Source organism: Phascolarctos cinereus, unplaced genomic scaffold (genome assembly GCF_003287225.1).
Source record: "Phascolarctos cinereus isolate Bilbo 61053 unplaced genomic scaffold, phaCin_HiC Scaffold_5;HRSCAF=322, whole genome shotgun sequence".
Taxonomy (NCBI): Eukaryota; Metazoa; Chordata; class Mammalia; order Diprotodontia; family Phascolarctidae; genus Phascolarctos; species Phascolarctos cinereus.
In genome coordinates, this window is record NW_027555958.1 from 151,503,993 (window position 1) to 151,525,505 (window position 21,513).

General features: G+C 47.2%; 1 protein-coding gene across 3 annotated transcripts; it reads left to right on the forward strand.

The window, feature by feature from the left end:
• The first annotated feature begins 5,416 nt into the window (after positions 1-5,416).
• On the forward strand, positions 5,417-21,479 carry MICAL1 (microtubule associated monooxygenase, calponin and LIM domain containing 1). 3 transcript variants are annotated; one of them, XM_078155197.1, is made up of 25 exons: positions 5,433-5,706; positions 7,707-7,984; positions 8,136-8,343; positions 8,687-8,791; positions 8,955-9,059; positions 9,464-9,619; positions 10,207-10,307; positions 12,756-13,013; positions 13,354-13,469; positions 13,688-13,814; positions 13,991-14,075; positions 15,273-15,420; positions 15,837-16,027; positions 16,771-16,859; positions 17,195-17,236; positions 17,375-17,458; positions 17,944-18,100; positions 18,386-18,459; positions 18,964-19,259; positions 19,342-19,483; positions 20,200-20,313; positions 20,468-20,561; positions 20,770-20,866; positions 20,969-21,042; positions 21,168-21,479. In XM_078155197.1, the coding sequence occupies exons 2-25, from the start codon at positions 7,727-7,729 to the stop codon at positions 21,314-21,316; spliced, it is 3,270 nt and encodes a 1,089-aa protein (XP_078011323.1). In that variant the 5' UTR covers positions 5,433-5,706; positions 7,707-7,726; the 3' UTR covers positions 21,317-21,479. The 3 variants fall into 3 exon arrangements, with proteins under 3 accessions (XP_020863831.2, XP_020863830.2, XP_078011323.1); XM_021008171.2 differs by lacking the exons at positions 19,342-19,483; positions 20,200-20,313; positions 20,468-20,561; ... (1 more) ...; positions 20,969-21,042; positions 21,168-21,479 and adding an exon at positions 6,243-6,540 and having other exon boundaries at positions 5,422-5,706; positions 18,964-19,341; XM_021008172.2 differs by lacking the exons at positions 19,342-19,483; positions 20,200-20,313; positions 20,468-20,561; ... (1 more) ...; positions 20,969-21,042; positions 21,168-21,479 and having other exon boundaries at positions 5,417-5,706; positions 17,198-17,236; positions 18,964-19,341.
• The last annotated feature ends 34 nt before the right edge of the window (positions 21,480-21,513 follow it).

The window sequence follows — 21,513 nt, forward strand, 5'->3', positions numbered from 1 at the left end:
GGCTAATATATAAGATAACTGAGGAAAATTGCTCACTTTAGTTGCTTTTTGTACATTGAGGTTCTTTTGCTAATTCCAGATTTAAAAATAAAAATAAGTCTGATCACATAGGCAGTTTGCATATAGCTGAGGTTATATTGCCTGTGTTTATTTACTCCCCCAGTCACAGTGCTAGCAGCATGGAAGCACCTTCACAAACCAGGATTAAGTTAAATAATTTTTTTACTTATGGCATAAAAAAATCCACTTTGAATTCCTTTGCTTTCATTTTGGATCCATGGATTCATTATCAAGAAGTGATTCATCTCTGTTTTCAGGGAAGTGTGCTCCATATCAAAAAGGCACCTGTTCAAGTGATATTTTACTGCACTGTCATGTACTAAGGTGAGTTTTCCAGAAACTAATCTTGAATGAGGACGAGAACCATGCAGAGGAAAGATACCCAAAAAATAAGAGCCCCAAATTGTAATTTGGGATTGAAAAGTAGAAGAGCTCATCAGAAGTGAAGCTAAGAAGTTACCTGAAATGTACATGGACTTTTACGCTGATTTCAATTAACAAAGAGAGGTTTTGGGACAGAAAAATGGCTTTTGGAGAGAGGGTTATTGACTCTTTCTGATGACCCCAGATGTTTAACATTGGCTATGATTGGCATAGGTAAGTGTGGTATTTACAGAAGCATCAAAACATGGTGCGGAATGAATAGAAATCTGTTGCAAGATATCACATAGGCTGATTTTATTACTTTTTATATTTTATTTATTATTTATATTTTATTCTATAAATATTTTTCTGGTATACTGTAGACGAGCAGCACTCAAATTTGATGAAAATTAAGTAGATATTTACAAATACTGAATGTGCTCATTTTGCTTTCTTGCTTGAAAGAGAAATAGATGCCTTTGATTCTTAGATGTGTGAACATCAAACAGAAGAGTCATGGAAAGAGTGCTAGATTTGGAGTCAGGATTTGGGTTCAGATCTTGGCTCTTGTCACTGCAATATTTGTATAACCTTGACAAGTCACTCTCCCAGGACCTAATTTCTTTTTCCTTTTTTTGTTTTTAACTTTTATAAAGGAATATTTACTAAGAAGATAGAGCAAGAACAGGAGTTCAGACTAGTCTCTCCAACACCCAGGCCAGAGTCTCTTCTATACCACTTTGGTCAGTAGAGGGAGTGAGTTCAAATATAATGCAGTTTTTGCAATGCATTTGCTCAGCCAAGTTCACTTCTGAATTTAACATAGCCACTTGGTAAGTTTCTTCTCTTAGTAGGACCAGATATCATAACTTCAGGTCAGTTGGGCTGAGCCTTGGTTGCGCCTTGGGACTGTGTTAGTAGGCCAGGCGTGGCCAGCCACAAACTGTGGCCTCAACTTTAGCTCTTGGAGCTCTAGTGGTTCTCAATCTTTTGAAGTATTCCACCTCTAATACAAATCTATGACTTCACGTGGACCGGAGTAGGGAGAGTAGGCCTCAGGCACTAGTGGGACCTCTCTCAGCAACAACAGGGTCAGTCACTAGCAGCCTCATGCCAGTTCTGGCTACCCAGCTATGGATGGGAGAAGGCTAGAGGCCTCTTCCCCCCTTCCCCCCAGCAATTGTCCTACTCTGGATACTAGGAAAAAAAGAAGGGCTGGTTCTCATTTTCCTCTATAAAATGAAGAGATTGGGCTTGGATGACCCTTAAGGTTCCTTCTGGGGACCTATATTTGCTGTTAAAAAAAATTATTATTTTCAGTTAGCATTTACTTCCCCTGCCACCTTCCTATCACCCACTGAAAAAAGGGGGGGGATTGTGATAAATATGCGTTAGTCATGTAAAACAAATTCCCACATTGGCTATGTCCCCCCCAAAAATCTCATTTTGTATCCAGTCCATCATCTCTATTAAGATGATGGTAGCATGCTTCCTCATCAGTTCTCTGCCATCATGGTTGTTCATTGTGTTGATCAGAATTCCAAAGTCTTTCACAGTCATCTGTCTTTAGAAAGTCAACATACAAAATGTTCTGGTCCTATTTACTTCATTTTGTATCAGTTCATACAACTCTTCCCAGGCTTCTCTGAAGCTATCCCTTCATTTCTTATGGCACGCTAGTATTAGATTATATTTAAATACTACAATTTATTCAGCTATTCCCCAATTGATGGGCACCCAGGGAACCTAAATCTGTGACTGGGGATCACACATAGTACCCTGCAATGCCACATACCAGAAAACGAAATGCTCAGTTTTGAATGGAGGATGATTTCTTTTTGTATAATTCTGAGAGATTTAATTTTTATCCTCATATATAAAATGAGGGATTGGGTTAGATAATCTCAGAGGTTCCATCCAGCTTTAAATCTCTGAACTGAAAGCACTTTGCAAACTTTAAGGTGCTGTGTGGATGCCAGTTGTATACATTTGTTAAGTTAACTATTTTAGAGATCTTTTACAAATTGGGATAAGTAAAACAATAACTAGCATTTATGCTGACTCACCCGACTCTAACACTGTATCCACTGTGCCATCTGGCACAGCTAGGCAGCTAGTGGCGCAGTAGATAGAGCACTGGGCCTGGAGTCAGGAAGACCTGAGTTCAGATTTGGCCTCATACACTCACCAGCTGTGTGACCCTGGGCAAGTCACAACCTCTGTGTAAATGTTTCCTCATCTGTAAAATGGAGATAATAATAGTCCCTACCATGCAAGGTTGTTGTGAGGATCAAATGAGATAATATTTTCAAAGCACTTAGCACAATGCCTGGCATATAGTAGGTACTATAAAAATATTCCCTCCCCTCCCTCACACCTGGCTGCCTCAATTTATTCTATCACTCAGTCAACAAGCATCTATTAAATCATCTACCATGTGCCACACACTAGAGAGAGAAAGACAAAATCAAGACAAGCCCCTGGGCCTCCTGGAACTCCTAGGAAGCTTTCAACATGTTCACAAATTAATATATAAAAATAAATACCAGGTATTGTGTGGAGTCACAACTGTGAGAATGTAGTTCTGGAGCTCAACCTCAAAGGAAGCTTAAGACTGACTCCAAGAGGGAGAACATTCTAGGCCTGGGGGGATGGCCTATGCAAAGGCAGCAGAGTAGGAGTAGGAAGAAGGGGTGTCATGGACAGGAAACAGCCAGTGGACCAGTTTGGTTGGTGAAGCATTAAGTGTGTGAGGGGAAGTAGCCTGCAATCGACCTAGAAAGATGGGTTGGAGTCAGACTCCCAATGGCTTTAAATGCCAAATAGAAGACAACTTGGTTTGGTTTGGTTTTAATTTTGTTTTACTGGTCCACAAAACACGGGCAGCAAACATGGGAACAACTTGCACATGGTCAGACTAAGTTATGAGCCCAAAACTCTTGTGTTATTCACTTACCTGCTACCACTGAATAATCAGTTCTGAAAAAGAGATGAGATGGATAACACAAAATGGCCAATAAGCTATTATTATTGTGAGACTTTGGGCTTTGTTTTTAAACCGAATTTATATGGGTGTGCCTAATGCTCTGGGAATTCATTTCAAACAAAGTCATGAAACTATAAAGGACTAACCTAGCCTTTAAGATGGAGCCAGGAGAGCTATCTAGTTTTTCCCCACTTGGGCCCCTGCTTAACTCCTCCTTTAACACCCTTCAGACTGGTAATGGGGCTTTTCCACTCCCTCCTCTCCTACCCTCCTCCCCCTCCCCTGCTCCCTTCCCTTCAACACTAAATTAAGCAAAGCTGCCTTCACTTGGCAGACCAAAGAGTGTGTGCTTTGTGAGAGTCACAAAGCAAGTAACTCCCACGAAGCCCTGGCTCTGCAAGTGTGAGTCATGGCCCACTGGCCTTGTGATATTCATATTTATCATATGACAGTGTCCACAGTTTTAGATAAAGATGCAAGAGATTTTATGGCCCCTATTGTCAGAATGGAAAGAGCATTGGACTGTATAGTCAAGAGATGTAAATTCCAGTTCTAGCCCTGCCTTACATCTTAAACAAGACATTCAGCCTTTCTGGGGCTTAGTTTTCCCATCTATAAAATAAGACGACAGGACTAGATCTTTTTTTTTTTTCTCAGCAGTAACATTCCAAGACTCTAAAACCAAACTTCACCTGACATTCAAAGCTGTTTACTCTGTGACATTCACCCTACTTGTAAAGATAGGTGTCATTGGTAGATCACTTTAAGGTTTACGAAGCACTTCACAGTTGTTATCTGACTTTCATGATAGTACACACCATAGTGTTCTAATTTTATAAACGAGGAAACTGAAATCCAGGTTGTTAACGTGCCTAAAGTCTTATGGCAAAGCTGGAACTCCATCTTCAAACTCCAATTTGGAGTCTTTGTTCTGTTATCCCCCGGGGTGGATGTTCTCTTAAAGCCCACCTTCCGTGGAGCAGTGAAGAGATGCTTACTCAGCTACCTGATAGCGGACCAGGCTAGGGAACACCTGGGCCCAAGGCTTCAGGGAATGATTGCCCTTGTTGGCTCAATCCACCTATAAGGGCAGAAGAGACCATGAGGAGGCCACACACAGCCTTCTCTAGGGGATGAAAAGTTGCCCAAATATCCTGATAGGAAAGACCTCCATAATGATTTGGAGAGAGGAGCTGTAATAATTCGCATTTTGCTTTTCTATGATTTTTCCTACGAGATAGATAGTGTAAACATTATCACCCCATTTTAGAGGTAGTGGAACTGGGGACTCAGTTTGATACTTGCTCAGTTCATACTAAAATTAAGAGCTAGGGTTGAAATTAAGCTTATTAAAGCTTAAAACCGCAGTGAGACTTTTGGGACATGTAGTTTGTTTTTGTTTTGTTTTGGGGACTTTTTGGTATCCTCGTGTGGAAAAAAGGTTCAAATAAGGTTTCAGATGATTCTCAGCTGTGTGACCATGGACAAGTAAGTGATTGAAAATTGGTCTCCTTATCTTCAAAAATGGGTGTAATAGTTGGAATTACATGGTTGTTTTAAGGAAAGAAAAATACGAGTTGGTAATAACCTCTATCCAACTGAATGGAACCTTTGAGGGTGGGGTGGGGAAGAAGGTAAAGCTGGGACGTGTGGGTCCCCTCCACTCCTTTCCTCTCAATGTCCTTCAATCATCGGAAGCAACAGCCTAATATTTGCCCTTCCCACATCACGGGATTTGTTGCGTGGAAAAGTTTCTAAAGCTTGAAGTAAGTATGAGCTATTTCCTCTCGGGACCAAATGCCAATTCCCACCCCACCCTCCAGGGATCCCGAGCTCAAAGCCAGCCTCTGCCTTCCCCCGCTTCAGGGGGAATCCAAGTCAGCCTGTGTCCTCGTCCACCCCACCCAGCCCTGGCAGTCAGTGGAGTGGGGGGCGGACCTTGAGATTGGCCTGCCTGGGCTCTTTTAAGTCATGAGATGCTTAATGTAGTGATAATAAAGGCATGGGGGTGGCCACTCCCTGAGCTAGGATCCAGACGACAGTCACCGGCCCAACACTCAACGCAGCCTGGTTGAAGGGTGACTAGGAGAAGCCCTCAGAGCTGCTCAGCACTCGCCGGGCTTCCCTTCGCTGTTTCCTCCTTGCTTCCTCCGCCTTTCCCTTCCCTCTGGGCCCCACCCCCCCCAACCCCGCCCCAACTCTGCTGCTCCGGCTACAGCAGGAAGCGGTTCCTTCGTCTGGCCCCTCCCCAGCCTGCCTGCGCCCCTCCATCCCGGCTCTAGCGTGCTTCTGCTCGGGTAAGTGTACCAGCGGTGCCAGATGTGCGCCTCCCCTGCCCGCCCCGTCCCTGTCCCTGTCCCTGTCCCTCTGCATCTCACCTATGAGAGAGATCAAGGGCCCCCAGGTGAGGGAGGAGGGCTAGGCGGCTCCCGGTACGTGCCCAGCAGCGGAGCTAGTTGTACCCACTAGACAGCTGTACCTCTGGAGATGTCTTTGAGTCACCGAACCCCTCCGGGGCCAGAACTAGGGCTATGTGGGTATGCATAAGTGTACCCTCTCCCTCTGAAAGCTGTAACCCCAGTGGAAAGGGAGGTTCTTTGGGCTCTGGGGAGGACACAGAGCCGGGGGGTCCATTCTCCCAAAGAGTTGAAGGGGGTCACTTACACTGTGTCCCCATCTGTTAGGACTTTGACTTATTCTGAGTTTAGTCGTTTCCCCCACCCCCACACCCAGTCCACCCAAGGATGGCCACTTTGGAGGGCTCTTGGTGCTTTATATTATTCTCTGCCTACCTTTGTCTCTTCTTCACCCTCCTTTTTCTCCACCCTAACAGCAACCTTTGGCCTTCCTAGTGACAGCTGTGAGCCCAGGTGTCTGGAGGCAGGAGTGCTTTACCTGCATCTGCTTGCTGCTGGGGTTGCAACTGCCTACACAGTTCCCAAGATAGAGAGGAGTAGATTCCCTGAGAGTTCCTTCACATGGACTTTCTTCTCCAAGTCAATCCCCTCAACTACTGGAAGGGACTGTCAGAGCTTGAAGTAACCTGAGATTATTCAGTCCAAATTCCTCAGTCTGATAAGAAAATTTATGCCCAAAGAGTCTGGTGGTGGTACAGCCAGGAAAGAATTAAGGTCTCAGCCTAGTTCTGTTTGTATCCTCTGTCTCCAACCTTGGCCCAACGAATCTTCCCAGCCTTGAAGCTTACTCCTTCCCAAGCTACCCCTAGTGAAGTGGAGAAATAAAGGGATATCTTGTGCTGGGAAGATTCCAGAGGTGGGGTTTCAGTGGAGTGCCAGAGCAAAGGAGAGGAAGACTGGCGAGAAAAGGCAAAAGACTTACATCCCTGCCCTCTTCCAGGGGCCCTCAGAAGAGCCTCAAGTTAACAGGAGGGAAGTATCATGACCACAGTATATCAGAAAACAGAACCAGGCAGGCAGATAGATACTTAGTCACGAACTCTTTCTCTCTCTGGCTTCCTCTGGGCTGTTAGATTCTTGAAGTGGTTTGGGGGGTTGTAGGTGGAGCCTGATGCAGGGAAGTACCTATTACAGAGGCAATTTGGACCTAACTTCTTCTCCTGTTACTAGTGATCTACTGCCCAGCATAGTGCTGGGGTATCTGTGATGCTATGATGTCTGAGTGCTCTGGAGGTGGGATAAATATGCATATTTGTAAAATCGTAATGCCTGGGAATTTTTGCTTCCCACCCCTTGCCCTTTGTCCCTCTTATGCCTGTTTCCTCTGCCCTAGATCCTTTTATTATCCTTGGAAATGTAAACCTATTTTCCCAAGTCCCATTATAGAGAAGAACTGAGAGCTCTTACCCCTTAGAATCTACACACATAATTAGGATTGATTGTATTTGTCAGGTCCGTGGGCATCCTTGAGATGGAGTCCTGATCTTGAGGCCTTAGTTGGGGAGTGGGTGTGAAAAACAAGCGGTCTCTTTTGAGCCTAGGGATGAGTAGTGCCCACTGTGCCCAGGACTGCTGATTTTTCATTTCCAAATTTGGCATGCTGCTTAGAATCACAGGAAGCTGAACTCTGTTTTTAGAGATCTGGACAGTTGTGAGAGGAGGGGAAGAGGCACTGATGGTATTGACTGGCTCCAAGGGGCCAATCAGGGCTAGGATCACTCCTCTGTCCCCTCTCCTCCCATTTGGTTTCTCCCCTCCTCCAGAAGCTGGTGTGTGTGTGTGTGTGTGTGTATGTATGTGTGTGTGTGTGTGTGTGTGTGTGTGTGTGTGTGTGTCTGACTGTCTCTCTCTCTCACGCCAGTTGTTCCGCCTTCCCCTAGGGCCCCTGTTGGCTGCCCCCATGGCAGCTGCTGCTTCCCAGAATCCTGCCCATGGACTCTTTGAGACCTTTCTGCAGGCACAGCTGTGCAAGGATGTGCTCAGCAGTTTCCAAGACCTCTGCATGTGTCTGGGCCTGGAGCCTGGTGGGAGGCTGTCCTTGTATCACAAGCTCAAGGCTGAGCTCAACTACTGGAATGCCAAGAGCCTGTGGGCCAAGCTGGATAAGCGGGCCTCCCATTCCGTTTATGAGCAGGGGAAGGCCTGTGCCAACACCCAGGTGGGCAGGTGGGGATAGGATGGAGGGGGCCTGGATCAAGACATGGAAGCTGGGAGAGCCACAAAGTGGGGGGAGGAGAGATTTGGGGTCAGGGAGCAGAGAGTCAGAATGCGCTCCTGTCCCCACACTGCTCCTCTCCACTTCCCGGCAGTGCCTGGTCGTAGGAGCAGGGCCCTGTGGACTTCGAACAGCTGTAGAACTGGCCCTACTGGGTGCCCGAGTGGTGCTCGTGGAGAAGCGTACCAAGTTCTCACGCCACAATGTTCTCCACCTCTGGCCTTTTACTATCCACGACCTTCGGGGGCTTGGTGCCAAGAAGTTCTACGGGCGCTTCTGCACAGGCACCCTGGACCACATCAGTGAGTAAGGAGGGCAGAGTACAACGCTGGGTCCCTAATGACTGGGTTGAGGTTTGGAGGTAGCCATGGCTCCTCCCTGGCGGGTATTATAGGAGGGAGGGCTTCTGCCCCACCCCACCCCCCAACCCTCTCAATTCATTTCCATTTTAGTGAGGCAGTTGGGGTTAAGTGATTTGCCCAGAGTCACACAGCTAGGAAGTATTATGTGTCTGAAGCCGGATTTGAACTCACATCCTCCTGACTCCAGGGCCAGTGCTCTATCCACTGGGACACCTAGCTGCCCCTTTATTTCTATTTTAAAAGCACTTATTGTATATACCAACCCTTTCCTCCTGTTCTCCAGGTATTAGGCAGCTTCAGCTGCTCCTCCTGAAGGTGGCATTACTGCTAGGGGTGGAGATTCATTGGGGGGTCACCTTCACAGGCCTCCTGCCCCCATCTCACAAGGGTAAGTACCCGTCTGAATTGTCTTCTTTCCCTCCATTCAGTGGATATGTTGGCTCTGGCCTCAGAGGAGGGAGGGTTCGATCCTGTCTTCTCCCTTTTTGGACTGCCCCTTCTAACTCCCATCCCTTATTTTCTGTCCCCTCTCATCCTCCTGTCCTCCTCAGGGGTTGGCTGGAGAGCACAGCTGCAGCCCAGCCCCCCTGACCAACTGGCCCAGTATGAATTTGATGTTCTCATCTCTGCGGCTGGCAGTAAATTCGTACCTGAAGGTGAGTAACTCCCTTACCCTAAGTATTTCTTGGCCAGCCCCTCCCAAGCTCCCAAGTGCCTAATTTCTGAGCTTCACACACATACCACTCCTAATGACCTTACAGGGTCACTCCATAGGAAACTTAGGTGGTGCTAGCCCTCGAGTCAGGAAGACTCTCCTTCCTGAGTTCATATCTGGCTTCAGATACTTAACTATCTGTGTGGCCCTGGGCAAATGACTTACCTTTGTTTGCCTCAGTGTCCTCATCTGTAACTGGAGAAAGAAATGGCAGACCACTCCAGTATCTTTGCCAAGAAAACCCCAAATGGGGTCATGAAGAGTTGGATACGACTAAACAACAGGGTCACTCCTATTCATTTTCCTTTGTCCACATCTCGTCCCATATCTCTTACCAATTCCCAGGTTTCTCAGTCAGAGAAATGAGAGGCAAACTGGCCATTGGCATCACGGCCAACTTTGTGAATGGACGAACAGTGGCTGAAACTCAGGTGCCGGAGATCAGTGGTGTGGCTAGAATCTACAATCAGAGCTTCTTCCAGAACCTATTCAAGGCCACAGGTTAGGGCCCCTTTCATCCATTGGAGTACTGCCTGGGTGTTCCTTCCATCCCTCTACCTGCATTAGGCCAGTTCTTCCATGGGCCTCCTATTCCCAAGGTCTATCCCATGGCTACAAGTGTGAAGTGTGTGTGTGTATATGTGTGTGTGTAATGATTGAGAGAGCAGACCCTTTCTTAGTTATTCTCTGCCTACCTGGAGTCTAGCAATGGTCATTCATTCAGGTAACACAACAGATAGAGCCCTAGTCCTGGAATCAGGTAGGGGCTTTTCTGAAGCCCCCTTACTATGGACCCAGCATCACATCCCTGCTCTTATGGGACTTGCAGTCTAGTTGTTGTGACTGATCTCTTCTCCCTCTAATACCTGGTCCTCAACTGATCTCTCCCTGTCTAGCCATTGAGATAAGACCAAGACATATGCCAGGTTAATTTTTTTTAACAAGACAACAGTATGCAACCTTTTCCAAAATCTGTTCTCCTTTAACTCCAACTGGTAATGAGTTGAGGAGAGATCTGAAGATAGGAAGCCTCAGTCCTGAGACTCTCACCACTCAGAAATTGTGCTCTTCTTCCTCGTCCCTTACAGGCATTGACCTGGAAAACATTGTTTACTACAAGGATGACACCCATTACTTTGTGATGACTGCAAAGAAGCAGAGTCTACTTCGGCTGGGAGTGCTTCGTCAGGTAGGAGAATGGACAGGTCGGGAGCCTGGATGTGGTGGGGAATTACCAGACCAAAGGAGATAGCTGTGCTGCTGGGGCTGCCGCTGAGTAATCAAGGATGGAGCTGAGTGCAGAGCATGCATGCTGGGATCTTGGAATACATGGACTCTTAGAGCTTTTGTCTCCTACTACCAATCCCACCAGTTCCCCAGGCTTCAAACATTTCTTTTAAAAAAGTTTTCTTTCCAACTAATAATAGCTAGTATTTATAAAGTGCTTTAATGTTTGCAAAGCTCTTTACAAATATCTTATTTGGTCCTTACAATAACCCTTTACAATCAATCAATATTTATTAAGCATCAGTTATATACCAGGCACTTGCTAAATGAAAAAAGAGAGATAGTCTGTACCCCTAAGGAGTTTACAATCTATGGGGAAAGACAAAGGAATCTGCAAAGCTATGGTGGGATTGGGGTGGGGGTGGGGGGCAGGCACAGGGAGGAGAGGGAATGGTGGAGAAGCCCAAGGCTTAAATGGATGTTTGGAGTTCATGGTTTCACCTTCCAATCAGAAGTACAAGAGGGTAGTAATGGGGTGGAGTATCAAGTCTGATGAGATCTTTCAGAATGATGAGGTCATCTCAATAATGAGCTTACAGGTGGGACAGGGTGGAGAAGTGGGTGAAAAAGGTCCCAAAGGGCAGCCAGTTGAGAAATGAGGATAACTGAGGTAGACAGGCAGTTAGGTGGTACAGTGGATAGTATAACACTCTGGAATCAGGAAGACTCATCCTCCTGAGTTCAAATCTGGCCTCAAACACTTGCCAGCTGTGTGACCCTGGGCAAGTCACTTAACTCTGTTTGCCTTGGTTTCTCATCAGTCTGGAGAAGGAAATGGCAAATCACTCCAGTATCTTTGCCAAGGAAACCTCAAAATGGGGTCATGAAGAGTTGGACATGATTGAAACAACTGAACAGAAGCAACAACAGAGGCAGACAGAGTGACTTGTCCAAGGTGTACCTAGGTCTTCCTGACTTCAGTTCTGGCATTATAACCAGTATGCTACTCAACTATCTCTTTTTTTTTTGATTATGAACTTAATCATCAATTAAAAAAAAACAACATTCCATTATCCCAGGGCGTGCAAAAATAGCTTGTGTACAAAATCATGAACTTTTTATGTACATTTTTAAAGAAGTGTATATTAAACTTAAGGTATTCACAAAATTGGCTTTTGTGTTTAGGTCCCCTTGTGAGATTTAGTTTTCTTCTGTGTTTTTGTTTCATGTTTTATCAATGATCTTTTCTTTCCTTTTTTTCATCACCTAATTTTTTCTTATAAATAGAAGCCCCCCTCCCCCTCCAACAAGTAAATATGAGCAGGCAAAAGGAATCAGCACATTGCCCAGCTCTAAAAATGAGTGTATCCTATCTCTCTGGTAGGCCGCTAGGGGGCGCAGCGGATAGAGTGCAGAGCTTGAACTCGGGAAGACCTGAATTCAAAGCCTGCCTCAGACGCTTGCTTACTAGCTGTGTGACCCTGGGCAAGTCATCTAACCTCTGTCTCAGTATCCTCATCAGTAAAACAGGGATAAACAACATCTATCTCCCAGGGCTGTTGTGAGGATCAAATAAGATAATATTTGTGAAGAGCTTAGCACAGTGACTGGCACGTAGTAAGTGCTATTTAAATCTTAGCTGTTATTTGTAAAGCACTTAGTATAATGTCTGTCATATAGGCATTTAAAAATTTCTTGGTCCATTCTCTCCTCCCACCCTCCCCAGCCTTGCTTCTTTCCCCAAAACAGGAGATATACTTCATTGTAATAACAGCTAACATTTATATAGCACTTGAATGTTTGCGAAATGCTTTGCATGAGATATATTATCTCATTTAATCATCACAGCAACCTGGGGGATGGGTGTGAGTGTGTGTGTATGTGTGTTGTTATTATGCCCATTTCACAGATGAGGCAACTGAGGCTGAGAAAGGTAAAGTGGTTTGCCCACATAACCAGGAAGTATCTGAGGCAGGGCTCAAACTCAGATCTTCTTAACTTTAAGTCTACCTAGCTGCCTGTGATTGGACAGTGTTCAACAGTCTTTCACAGTGGTTTCCCACCCCACTTCCACAACAAATGCCCATGCATGATTTTTAGCAGATGACAGTGGTCCCTTTGGGGTCCTGAGGTTGGACAGCAAATGTGCAGGAAGCAGGGGTTCCCCCCAGCACAGCCGCTGATGTCATGGAAAGAGCCTGAGACTGGGAGACAGACAACTGGGTTCAAACCTGAGCTCTGCCTCTCTGGTGGTGTGGTCTCAGACAGCTCCCTTCAAGTCTCTGGACCCTCATTCATTTCCATCTGTGCCGAATGAGCAGACTGGCCACGGTGACTTCTAAGATTCCTCCCAACTCTAACTTTCTCGCTGATTATCTGGGTCTTTGATTCTGTCCTTGGTGGCCTCCAGGACTTTGCAAATACAGAGCAGCTCCTGGGCCGTGACAACATAGTACCAGAGGCCCTGCACCGCTTTGCCCGAGCTGCTGCTGACTTTGCCACCCATGGCAAGCTTGGCAACCTGGAGTTTGCCTGTGATGCCCGTGGCCGGCCAGACGTTGCTGCCTTCGACTTCACGAGCATGACAAGGGCAGAGAGCGCCGCACGGGTACAAGAGAAACACGGGGCCCGAGTGCTGCTAGAGCTGGTGGGCGACTGCCTGGTGGAGGTGAGGGGGCAATGGGAGGGCTGCCTGGTGGAGGTGAGGGGCCAGTGAGAGGGGTGTCTGGTGGAGGTTAGGGGACAGTTGGAGGACTGCCTGGGGGAGGTATGGGGGCAGTGGGAGGGCTGGCTGGTGGAGGTGAGGGGGCAGAGGGAGAGCTGCAGGGTGATTACGGATAGGGAAGAGGGAGGGGAGAGCGGAGAACGTTCTCTCTCTTGTTCTTGTAACTCTTTGTTTTGTAACTCTTTAAACATGGACCTGAGCAGATGGTGGGAACATGGAGGGAATGAATGCCCCCTACCCACTGTGTGCTTTGTTGTTTCTTGTTACTTCAATGTTCCTCCAGCCCTTTTGGCCCTTGGGTACTGGTGTGGCCCGTGGCTTCTTAGCAGCCTTTGATGCAGCCTGGATGGTGAAGCAGTGGGCAGGGGGTACTCAGCCCCTGGATGTTCTGGCAGAGAGGTGAACATGGGGCTAAGGACTGCAGTGGGGGTGGAGGGAGATGGAAAGGTTGTGAGAGACTGATGAAGGGGTGGAGATTGTAGAGTAGAGGCAATGGGAGTGGGGTTTTCAATGAATGGAGATTGGTAGGGAGGGAGCAGTGGTGATGGAAACTCACCCACCTCCTCCATACTCATCATTCTGCTGCTTACCACAGCCCACCCCTTTCTTACCCCCAGGGAGAGCTTGTACCAGCTCTTATCACAGACCTCCCCTGAAAACATGCATCGCAATATAGCCCAGTATACCCTAGACCCCGCTTCTCGATATCCCAACTTGAACCTCCGTTCTGTGACTCCCCAACAGGTCAGTCATCCTCCTCCCCTTCCTATCTATCACCTGCCCCTTTGGTCCCCCAGTACGGTTGAGCTCGAGTTCATGGTGGGCTGAGCCGTATACAGAAAGGGATTTAGGTTGACCTGGGTTGCTGGGGGGAAGGAGGATCATTTAAATAATCTAAAATTAGCAGGGTCCAATTCTAGGTACGAGATCTTTATGACATGGGAGGCAAGGAACTGGAGCGCAAGAAGAATGACAAGACTGATTCTTCAAAGCCCCTTGCCCCTGGTGAGTGGGCCCTGCTCTCTCTTGTCTATCTCTAATGCCAAGTACTTTGCCCCTACCTCAATCCCTTTGTGATCTACCCCTATCCTGAAGAATAGTGAGTGGCCCTACAAAACACTGTGGCCCAGATACCATAACTTTGCCCTGCGCCTCTTAAGAAACTACCCCTCCCCACTCTCTCTCTACATATATATATAGAGAGATAGAGATAGATATAGATATAAATATGAAAATTAGTAAAAATTAAATTTTTTTTAAAAATCCCTTTCCTTCTTCAAGCCGCTTTTCCCTCATTCCTTTTCTTTCTACATCCTGATGCCCTGTGTGCCCAGCCAAATTAGCTGTTGCCCTTGATAGGACTCTGAGTTGAGTCTTCCCTAACCCTCTTCTCCCCCTACCACCAGTGGTCAGAGTCTTAGAGAGTCCCGATGGCAAAGGCAGTTCAGGTGGATGGAGATTCTTGCCCTCCTGATACCCTGGTTCTTGTGATGTCATGAAGGTGATCCATGTTCCCTACGAGGTGGGTCCTTAGCCTGCCTCAGGGAAGAATTAGCAATGCTTACCATTGCTAATAATGCTATTGAGAAGAGACTATGTGGTAGAATGAAAATACCAGTGAATTTGGAGTCAGAAGACCTGGTTTTAAGTCTGATCTATGCTACCTTGTTAGATGTGTGGAAAGCAATGATGACAATGATAGCTAGTATTTATATGGTGCTTTAGAGTTTGCGAGTCAATGTACGTAATCTTGTTTGATCCTGATAGCAACCCAGTGAAATAGGTGCTGTTATTATCCCCACCTTACAGATGAGGAACTCAGGCTTGGAGACATTAAGGGTCTTAATCCAGGGTCACCCAGCTAGTAAGTGTCTGAGGATTCAGATCCTCCCGTCTCCAAGTTCAGCGATCTCTCCACCATAGCAACTGGCTGCCTAGGTATGACTGAGCATCACTTACCTACTCTGTACCTCAGTTTTGTCATCTGTAAACTGGGAAACAAGACCTCATGTAAGAGAGCATTTGTAAAACAAAGTGCTGCACAAACATGAGTGATGATGGTGGTGATGTTAGGTGTCCTTTGTCCATCTGCTGCCTACCCTATGCTCAGAGCAGTGCCAGTGGTCCCTGGTGCTAGGACCCTGTAGAGCCTTGTCGGGTGTGATTTCCAGGAGCACAGGTGACCTTCCCCCTTCTTTCCAGGACTGGTGGGCACCCAAGAGGAGCTGCTCCTCTGGTGCCAGAAGCAGACGGCTGGCTATCCAGGTGTTCAGGTCACAGACTTCTCATCCTCTTGGGCTGATGGTCGGGCACTTTGCGCTTTGGTGCATCGGTTCCGACCCAGTCTGCTGTAAGTGATAGGGTGAAGGCCGTCATGGGGGAATAGGATGTGGAGAGGAATTTGGGAGGAGTTGCTGTGGACCCTTGGGGAAGGAAGTGATTAATGGTCTTCTTTGATAATTTGAAATCACTCTTAGGTCCTTTTGTGCTCCCTCCCCTATTCTGCTTAATTGATTAATTAAATTAATTAATTGCCTGGAGTTGATGTCTTTAACTCAATTGAGGGCTGCCAAATGGGGGAGACTTTGTCTGCTCATCCCGGTGCCCTTCTCTTCCTACTCTTTGTTGATGCCCCCTTCCCCCAGCCCCACAGCCTATCATTGACTTCCCATAAGCCTTTTCCTCTTCCTTCCCATGTCATCCCTGTGTGCCTTGATGATTCCATTCCCTTACTATTTCTTTGTTCTCTTTTACCCTTGTCCCTAGTGACTTCTCAACCCTACAAGGAGCTGGAGCTCTGGACACCACGGCCTTGGCAGTAAAGCTGGCTGAACAAGAGTTGGGAATTGCACCGGTGATCTCTCCACAGGTGCTGGTGTCTGGGACTGATCCACTGGGCCTTATTGCCTACCTCACTCACTTCTACAGTGCCTTTGGAAGGACTCCAAACAGCCCAGGTACTTCTGCAGGGCCCATGGTCATGGGACTGATCAGTCAGGCTATTTTATCCCCACTGAACCTCAATTTCTTTATCTGTAAAATGGGGGTAATTTTTCTCGCATAGCTTTTTGTAACCCTTAAGTTGCGATTCATATATAAGCCGGTGTCACCAACCTCTAAGACACCAAATAATGCTTTCACACAAGCCTGGTAGAACTGATGATGGTGATGATGATGATGATGATGATGATGATGATGATGATAGCAGTTAGCATTTATATAGTGCTTTAAAGTTTACAAAACATTTTACCTCTGTTAATTTCACTGGACCCTCACAACCACCCTGGATGATGATGAGTCTTCTTGACTTCAGGCCTGGCACTCTCTATCCACTGTGCTACCTGGCTGCCCTTGTAAAGAAATATTTCTCTTATTTTATTTTTTTTATTTTTGCGAGGCAGTTGGGGTTAAGTGACTTGCCCAGGGTCACACAGCTAGTGAGTATCATGTGTCTGAGGCGGGATTTGAACTTAGGTCCTCCTGATTCCAGGGCTGGTACACTATCCACTGTGCCACATAGCTGCCCCTAAAGAAATATTTTAAATGCTTCCGGAGGACCCTAGAGAGGAAAGTTGTGGCACAATATTAGGAGGGAATCTTTCTCCAGACCCATTTCAGGGACCAAGGTGCAAGGTCCAGGCTGGGATAGAGTATGTAGGTTCTCTTTGCCAGTGGCCTCAGTATCTGTCTTTCTCCTCAGGTCCTGTTGGCCCCCTGTCTACAGGCACTGCCAGCGCTGTCCTGTTCCTTAGCAAACTGCAGAGGACGCTGCAGAGGAACCGTTCCCAGGTTGGGATTATGGAAGCATCTCTGTGGGGTTGGGGTAGAGCAGAATTGAAAGGGATTGGGGCCATATACAGTTGCCCTCTACCCGTAGCTTCTATCAAGGGTTCCCTGTAATAGGGAACATAGACTGTGATAGCTGAAATGGTTAGAACCTTACAGATCATGCAAACCAAACTCTCTTTTATAAATGGGAAACCGAGGCAGAGAAGAAAAATGACCTTCTCAAGGCTGCATGTTTGGGTAGGGCTGTTTAGGACAGGAGGAAGATAAAGGGACAGAAGGTGCTGGGAATGGAGGAAGGGTAAAAAAGCCAGTCCTAAGCCAGTTGATTTTTCCAGGAGAACGGAGAGGATAGTGGTGGCAAGAAGCCTCGTCTAGAGGTAAGTGTTGGACCAGGGCAGTGAGCAACCTTCTCCCCTTTCTTCTTTTAACCTTGTTCTTTCTGTTCACTATCCCCTCACTCCTCTCATGCCCCGTCCACCCTCCCTCTCACTCCTAATGTCTGAATGCTCTTTCAGTCTGAGTCCAAGATGCCAAGTCCTACTGAACCCACCCTCCTAAAGCCAGTAACGCCACAGAATCCTCTGCCCACAGACCAAGAGGTGAGCACTGAGGCTTCTGGGCAGGGTTGGAAAGGTAAGGAACATCTGTAGTGGCCCCAAAGTGAATAATGTATGCTGTACAGACCTAAAGGGGCGATTGTGTGGCACAGTGGATAGGAAGACTCATCTTCCTGAGTTCAAATCTGGCCTCCGACACGTACCAGCTGTGTCACCCTGGGCAAGTCACTTAATTCTGTTTTGCCTCAGTTTCCTCACCTGTAAAATGAGCTGAAGAAGGAAATAGCAAACCACTCCAGTATCTTTGCCAAGGAAATCTCAAATGAGGTCACAAAGAGTCAGACACAACTGAACAACAGAACCAGTAGCATATGTAACTGGGTCTAGATAAAAGCATAAAGCAGGTTGTAGGGTGGGGGTGGGGTGGGAGGGGAGAGAAGAACCAGTTACTAGGAGAGTCTCAGGGCCGGGTCTGAATCCATCACTCTTTGCCTTCTCTTTGTTCTTATTGCTTCCTTGGGGGGTAGGCAGAGGCTGGTGACTTGTGCTCATTGTGTGGGGAGCGGCTGTACATCCTGGAGCGAATCTGCGCTGATGGCCGCTTCTTCCACCGACGCTGTTTCCACTGCCACAGCTGTGAGGCCCCGCTGTGGCCAGAAGGCTACCGGCAGCACCCCGGGGATGGTGAGGGGTTTGCCAGGGATGTGGAGGAATTGGGGCAGTAGATCAGCATTCTCTGTTTCTTATTTGGAGAAACAAGTTCAGAAAGTGGAATCTTCTCAATGATGAGCTAAGTCAACACTGTTTCCATCTCATTTTTTTTTCTCAGTACTTTCTGTTGTCCACTCCCTACTAAGACTCCCAAGTTTGGGGGCCTGTGGGTCCCTGACCTCATGGGAATGGTGAGGAACTAGACTGATAGATCCCAACTTCTGTCAGGTCACACTCCACACCCTTTCTCATCCTCAGGCCACTTCTACTGCCTCTTACACTTCCCTCAATCTGTCAGCATAAGTGTCTGTGATGGAGCCCCCAAAGACCAGGTAAGAGTGGCGGGTACCTCAGGGCAGGGGATGGTTTTGAATGAATGGACAAATATTTATTTTCTTTTTCCCAGTGTATTTTTATTTCATTAAATATTTGCCAATTCTATGTAATAAAAAATTTTAACATTCATTTTTTTAAATTTTGAGTTCCAACTTCTCTCCCACCTTTCCCCCCTTCTTCAGAAGACAAGCAATTTTATATCAGTTGTACATGTGAAGTCATGCAAAACATATTTACATGTTAACCATGTTACAAAAGACAACACAGACCAAAAAACCCCAAGAAAAATAAAGTAAAAAAGTATGCTTCGGCCTGCATTCATAGTTTCGTCAGTTCTCTCTCTGGAGGTGGATAGCATTTTGATGATATTAAATGGTGACTATATGAAGTTTCCAGTAGGCTATCTATCCTAGGGTCCCTGGGGTCAATGCTGAGGGTCAGGTTAATGCTTTTACAGAGTGAGAGGCCAGTCTTAAATCTATGCATCTTGGCTCTTCCAGGAACCCCCTGGCAAGAATGAAGAAAAAGAGGCCGAGGCAGCGTCCCCCAGGACACCCCCAGCTCCTCCCAAGGTGGAAGGTCCTCCCAAGCTGCCTTCAAGAAAACTGATCAGACTCTCCAGCCCTGAACGCCGGTCGCTATCATCACTTAATTTCAACCCAGATGCTGAGATGGAGGGTCCCCCCAAACCTCCCCGAAGTTGTTCTGTCTTAGCCCGCCAGGCCCTAGAGGGCAGCTTTACAGGCTGGGGAGGGCCTGTCCAGAGGTTACCGCAAACCTTGCTTTCTCCCCCCAGGTACCTGGCTAACCACAGTGGGGCAGGGCTGAAATTCCTAAAAGGAAAAGCTTTAGGGTGGTGTTAAAAATGAAGCTCTCAGGCCTCATCTGCTCTTCCCCTGTACAGAACTCATGAGCTCAGTTGCTTCAAATGTGGAGGAGGAGGAAGATGAGGGTCCCTCCTCTAGTGAGGAAGAAGAAGGAGAGGAAGAAGACCTGGTTTTAACCTCCGATGTAGAGCAGGTGAGTGGAGAATAGTGATAGGAGTAGGAAGTACCTAGCCTTGTGACATGAGAATGAGACTGACTTCATTAATGTAGGGACTTCCACTACTGATACATATTGGCATCTTCTTTGAAGTTTTGAGTCCTAGAAAGTTAGTGGGGAATGAAGAAGTTAGGTAATCTATCCAGGAGTCACACAGCCAGTATGTATCAGAATCAGAACTTGAACCCAGGTCTTCCTGATTTCGAGGCTGGCTTCCTATCCCCTAGACCCAGAGCCTCTGTTACATATCAATGAGAAAATAATGAGGAGGGACAGCTGGGTAGCGCAGTGCATAGAGCACCAGCCCTGGAGTCAGAAGGACCTGAATTCAAATCTGGCTTCAGACACATAACACTTACTAGCTGTGTGACTCTGGGCAAGTCACTTAACCCCAAATGCCCTGCAAAAAAAAAAATTAGGCATGGTTTCACTCCTCAAGGAACTGACTATCTCAGTGGAGATAGGATATTTTTTTACTCCTTTCAACCTTCAGACTTCCCTACCAAGCCCTAATACAGAATTCCTCCCTCTTCCCCTTCCCAAGGTCCAGTCCGGATCTTATACCCTCACCATTCCAAACACCATCCTCCTCTTTCCTTAGCCCCTTTTAAGAACTCATTCACTAGGGATATCTGGCATAGATCCCAGGTCTGTCCCTGGCCCCATTCCTGACCTGCCTGGCCCTGTCACAGACCCTATTGAACTTTGCCAAGAATTCGGGCACCATGGAGAAGTACCCAACATGGCGGCGGACGTTGCTGCGCAGAGCCAAAGAAGAAGAGGTGAAAAGATTCTGCAAGGCCCAGGTGAGACCTATGTGGGACAGAGGAGATGCATGGGGACCCAGGGTCCTGAGAAAGAGGGCTCAAGGCCCTGAAAGAAATGGGGGAACAAGAATAGGACCAATTCCTACCCTATCCTTTGGGGCTTAGCCTGGCCTTCCCGTGTCTTTCATATTAGGCTATTCAGCGGCGTCTTGATGAGATTGAAGCTACACTTCGAGAACTGGAGGCAGAGGGCAAGAGGTTGGAGTTAGCTGTGAGGAGCCAGAACTGTGAGTGGAGGCCAGGGGAGGGGACGGGAGGGGGACCCAAGGAGTGATTACTGCATCCTCTGCCTGCCCCTTCCAGGCAAGCCCTGCCTCCAAATGAGCTCTGCACCTCACAGCCCAAGCTGTTTCTCCTGAGATAATATTGTTTTTTGTCATTTCCCACTATTCTCCAAGTTTGCCAACGCCTCCCCCCCCCCAATTCATAAAATAGGCTCTTCAGAACAGGAGAAACTATGGGTAGAAAAACTACTTGACCTCATTCAAAAGAAGAACAGTTTGGTGGCAGAGGAAGCTGATCTCATGATCACGTAAGCACAGAGACACTGGTGGGCTCTGGGGCTCTGGCTCTTGTCCCAAGCAGTTTGTGCACCTGTAGCTTTTTCTCTTCCTCTCTCTTACCCTCCATATAGGGTCCAGGAGCTGGGCCTAGAAGAGAAGCAGTGGCAGCTGGACCAGGAGCTGAGAGGCTACATGGACAGGGAAGGTGAGGAAGTGGGGAGGGAGGCATCCCAAGTTAGCTGCTCCTTTCTGGTGGATGAAGGAGCCCTAATTGTGAGGGTGGCAGTGATTCACATCAGCCTTTCGTAAGACCTCCTTTGCTTCCTTCAGAGACCCTGAAGACAGCCAAGGAGAAGCAGGCTGAAGAACAAATGTTGAAGCAGCTGCTGGATGTGGTGAAACAGAGAGATGCGCTGATCCGCTTCCGTGAAGAGTGTCGGCTCAGTGAGCTGGTGGAGGGGGCTGGGAACCAAGGCTAAGGGGAGTCCTTGCCACTGCCTTCACTGCTAGACTTCTCCAAGGTCCCACCTGGGCTCCTGCATGCAGCTTAGCTGTGCCCAATTCTGGATTCCTCAAGTGGGCCCCACAGGATACCTAACCCAATGTCAACAATAAAAAAAGGTCCACTGGACACAGGATTCATACTGGCTGCAGTGTTGTGCTTGGGGTTGGACAT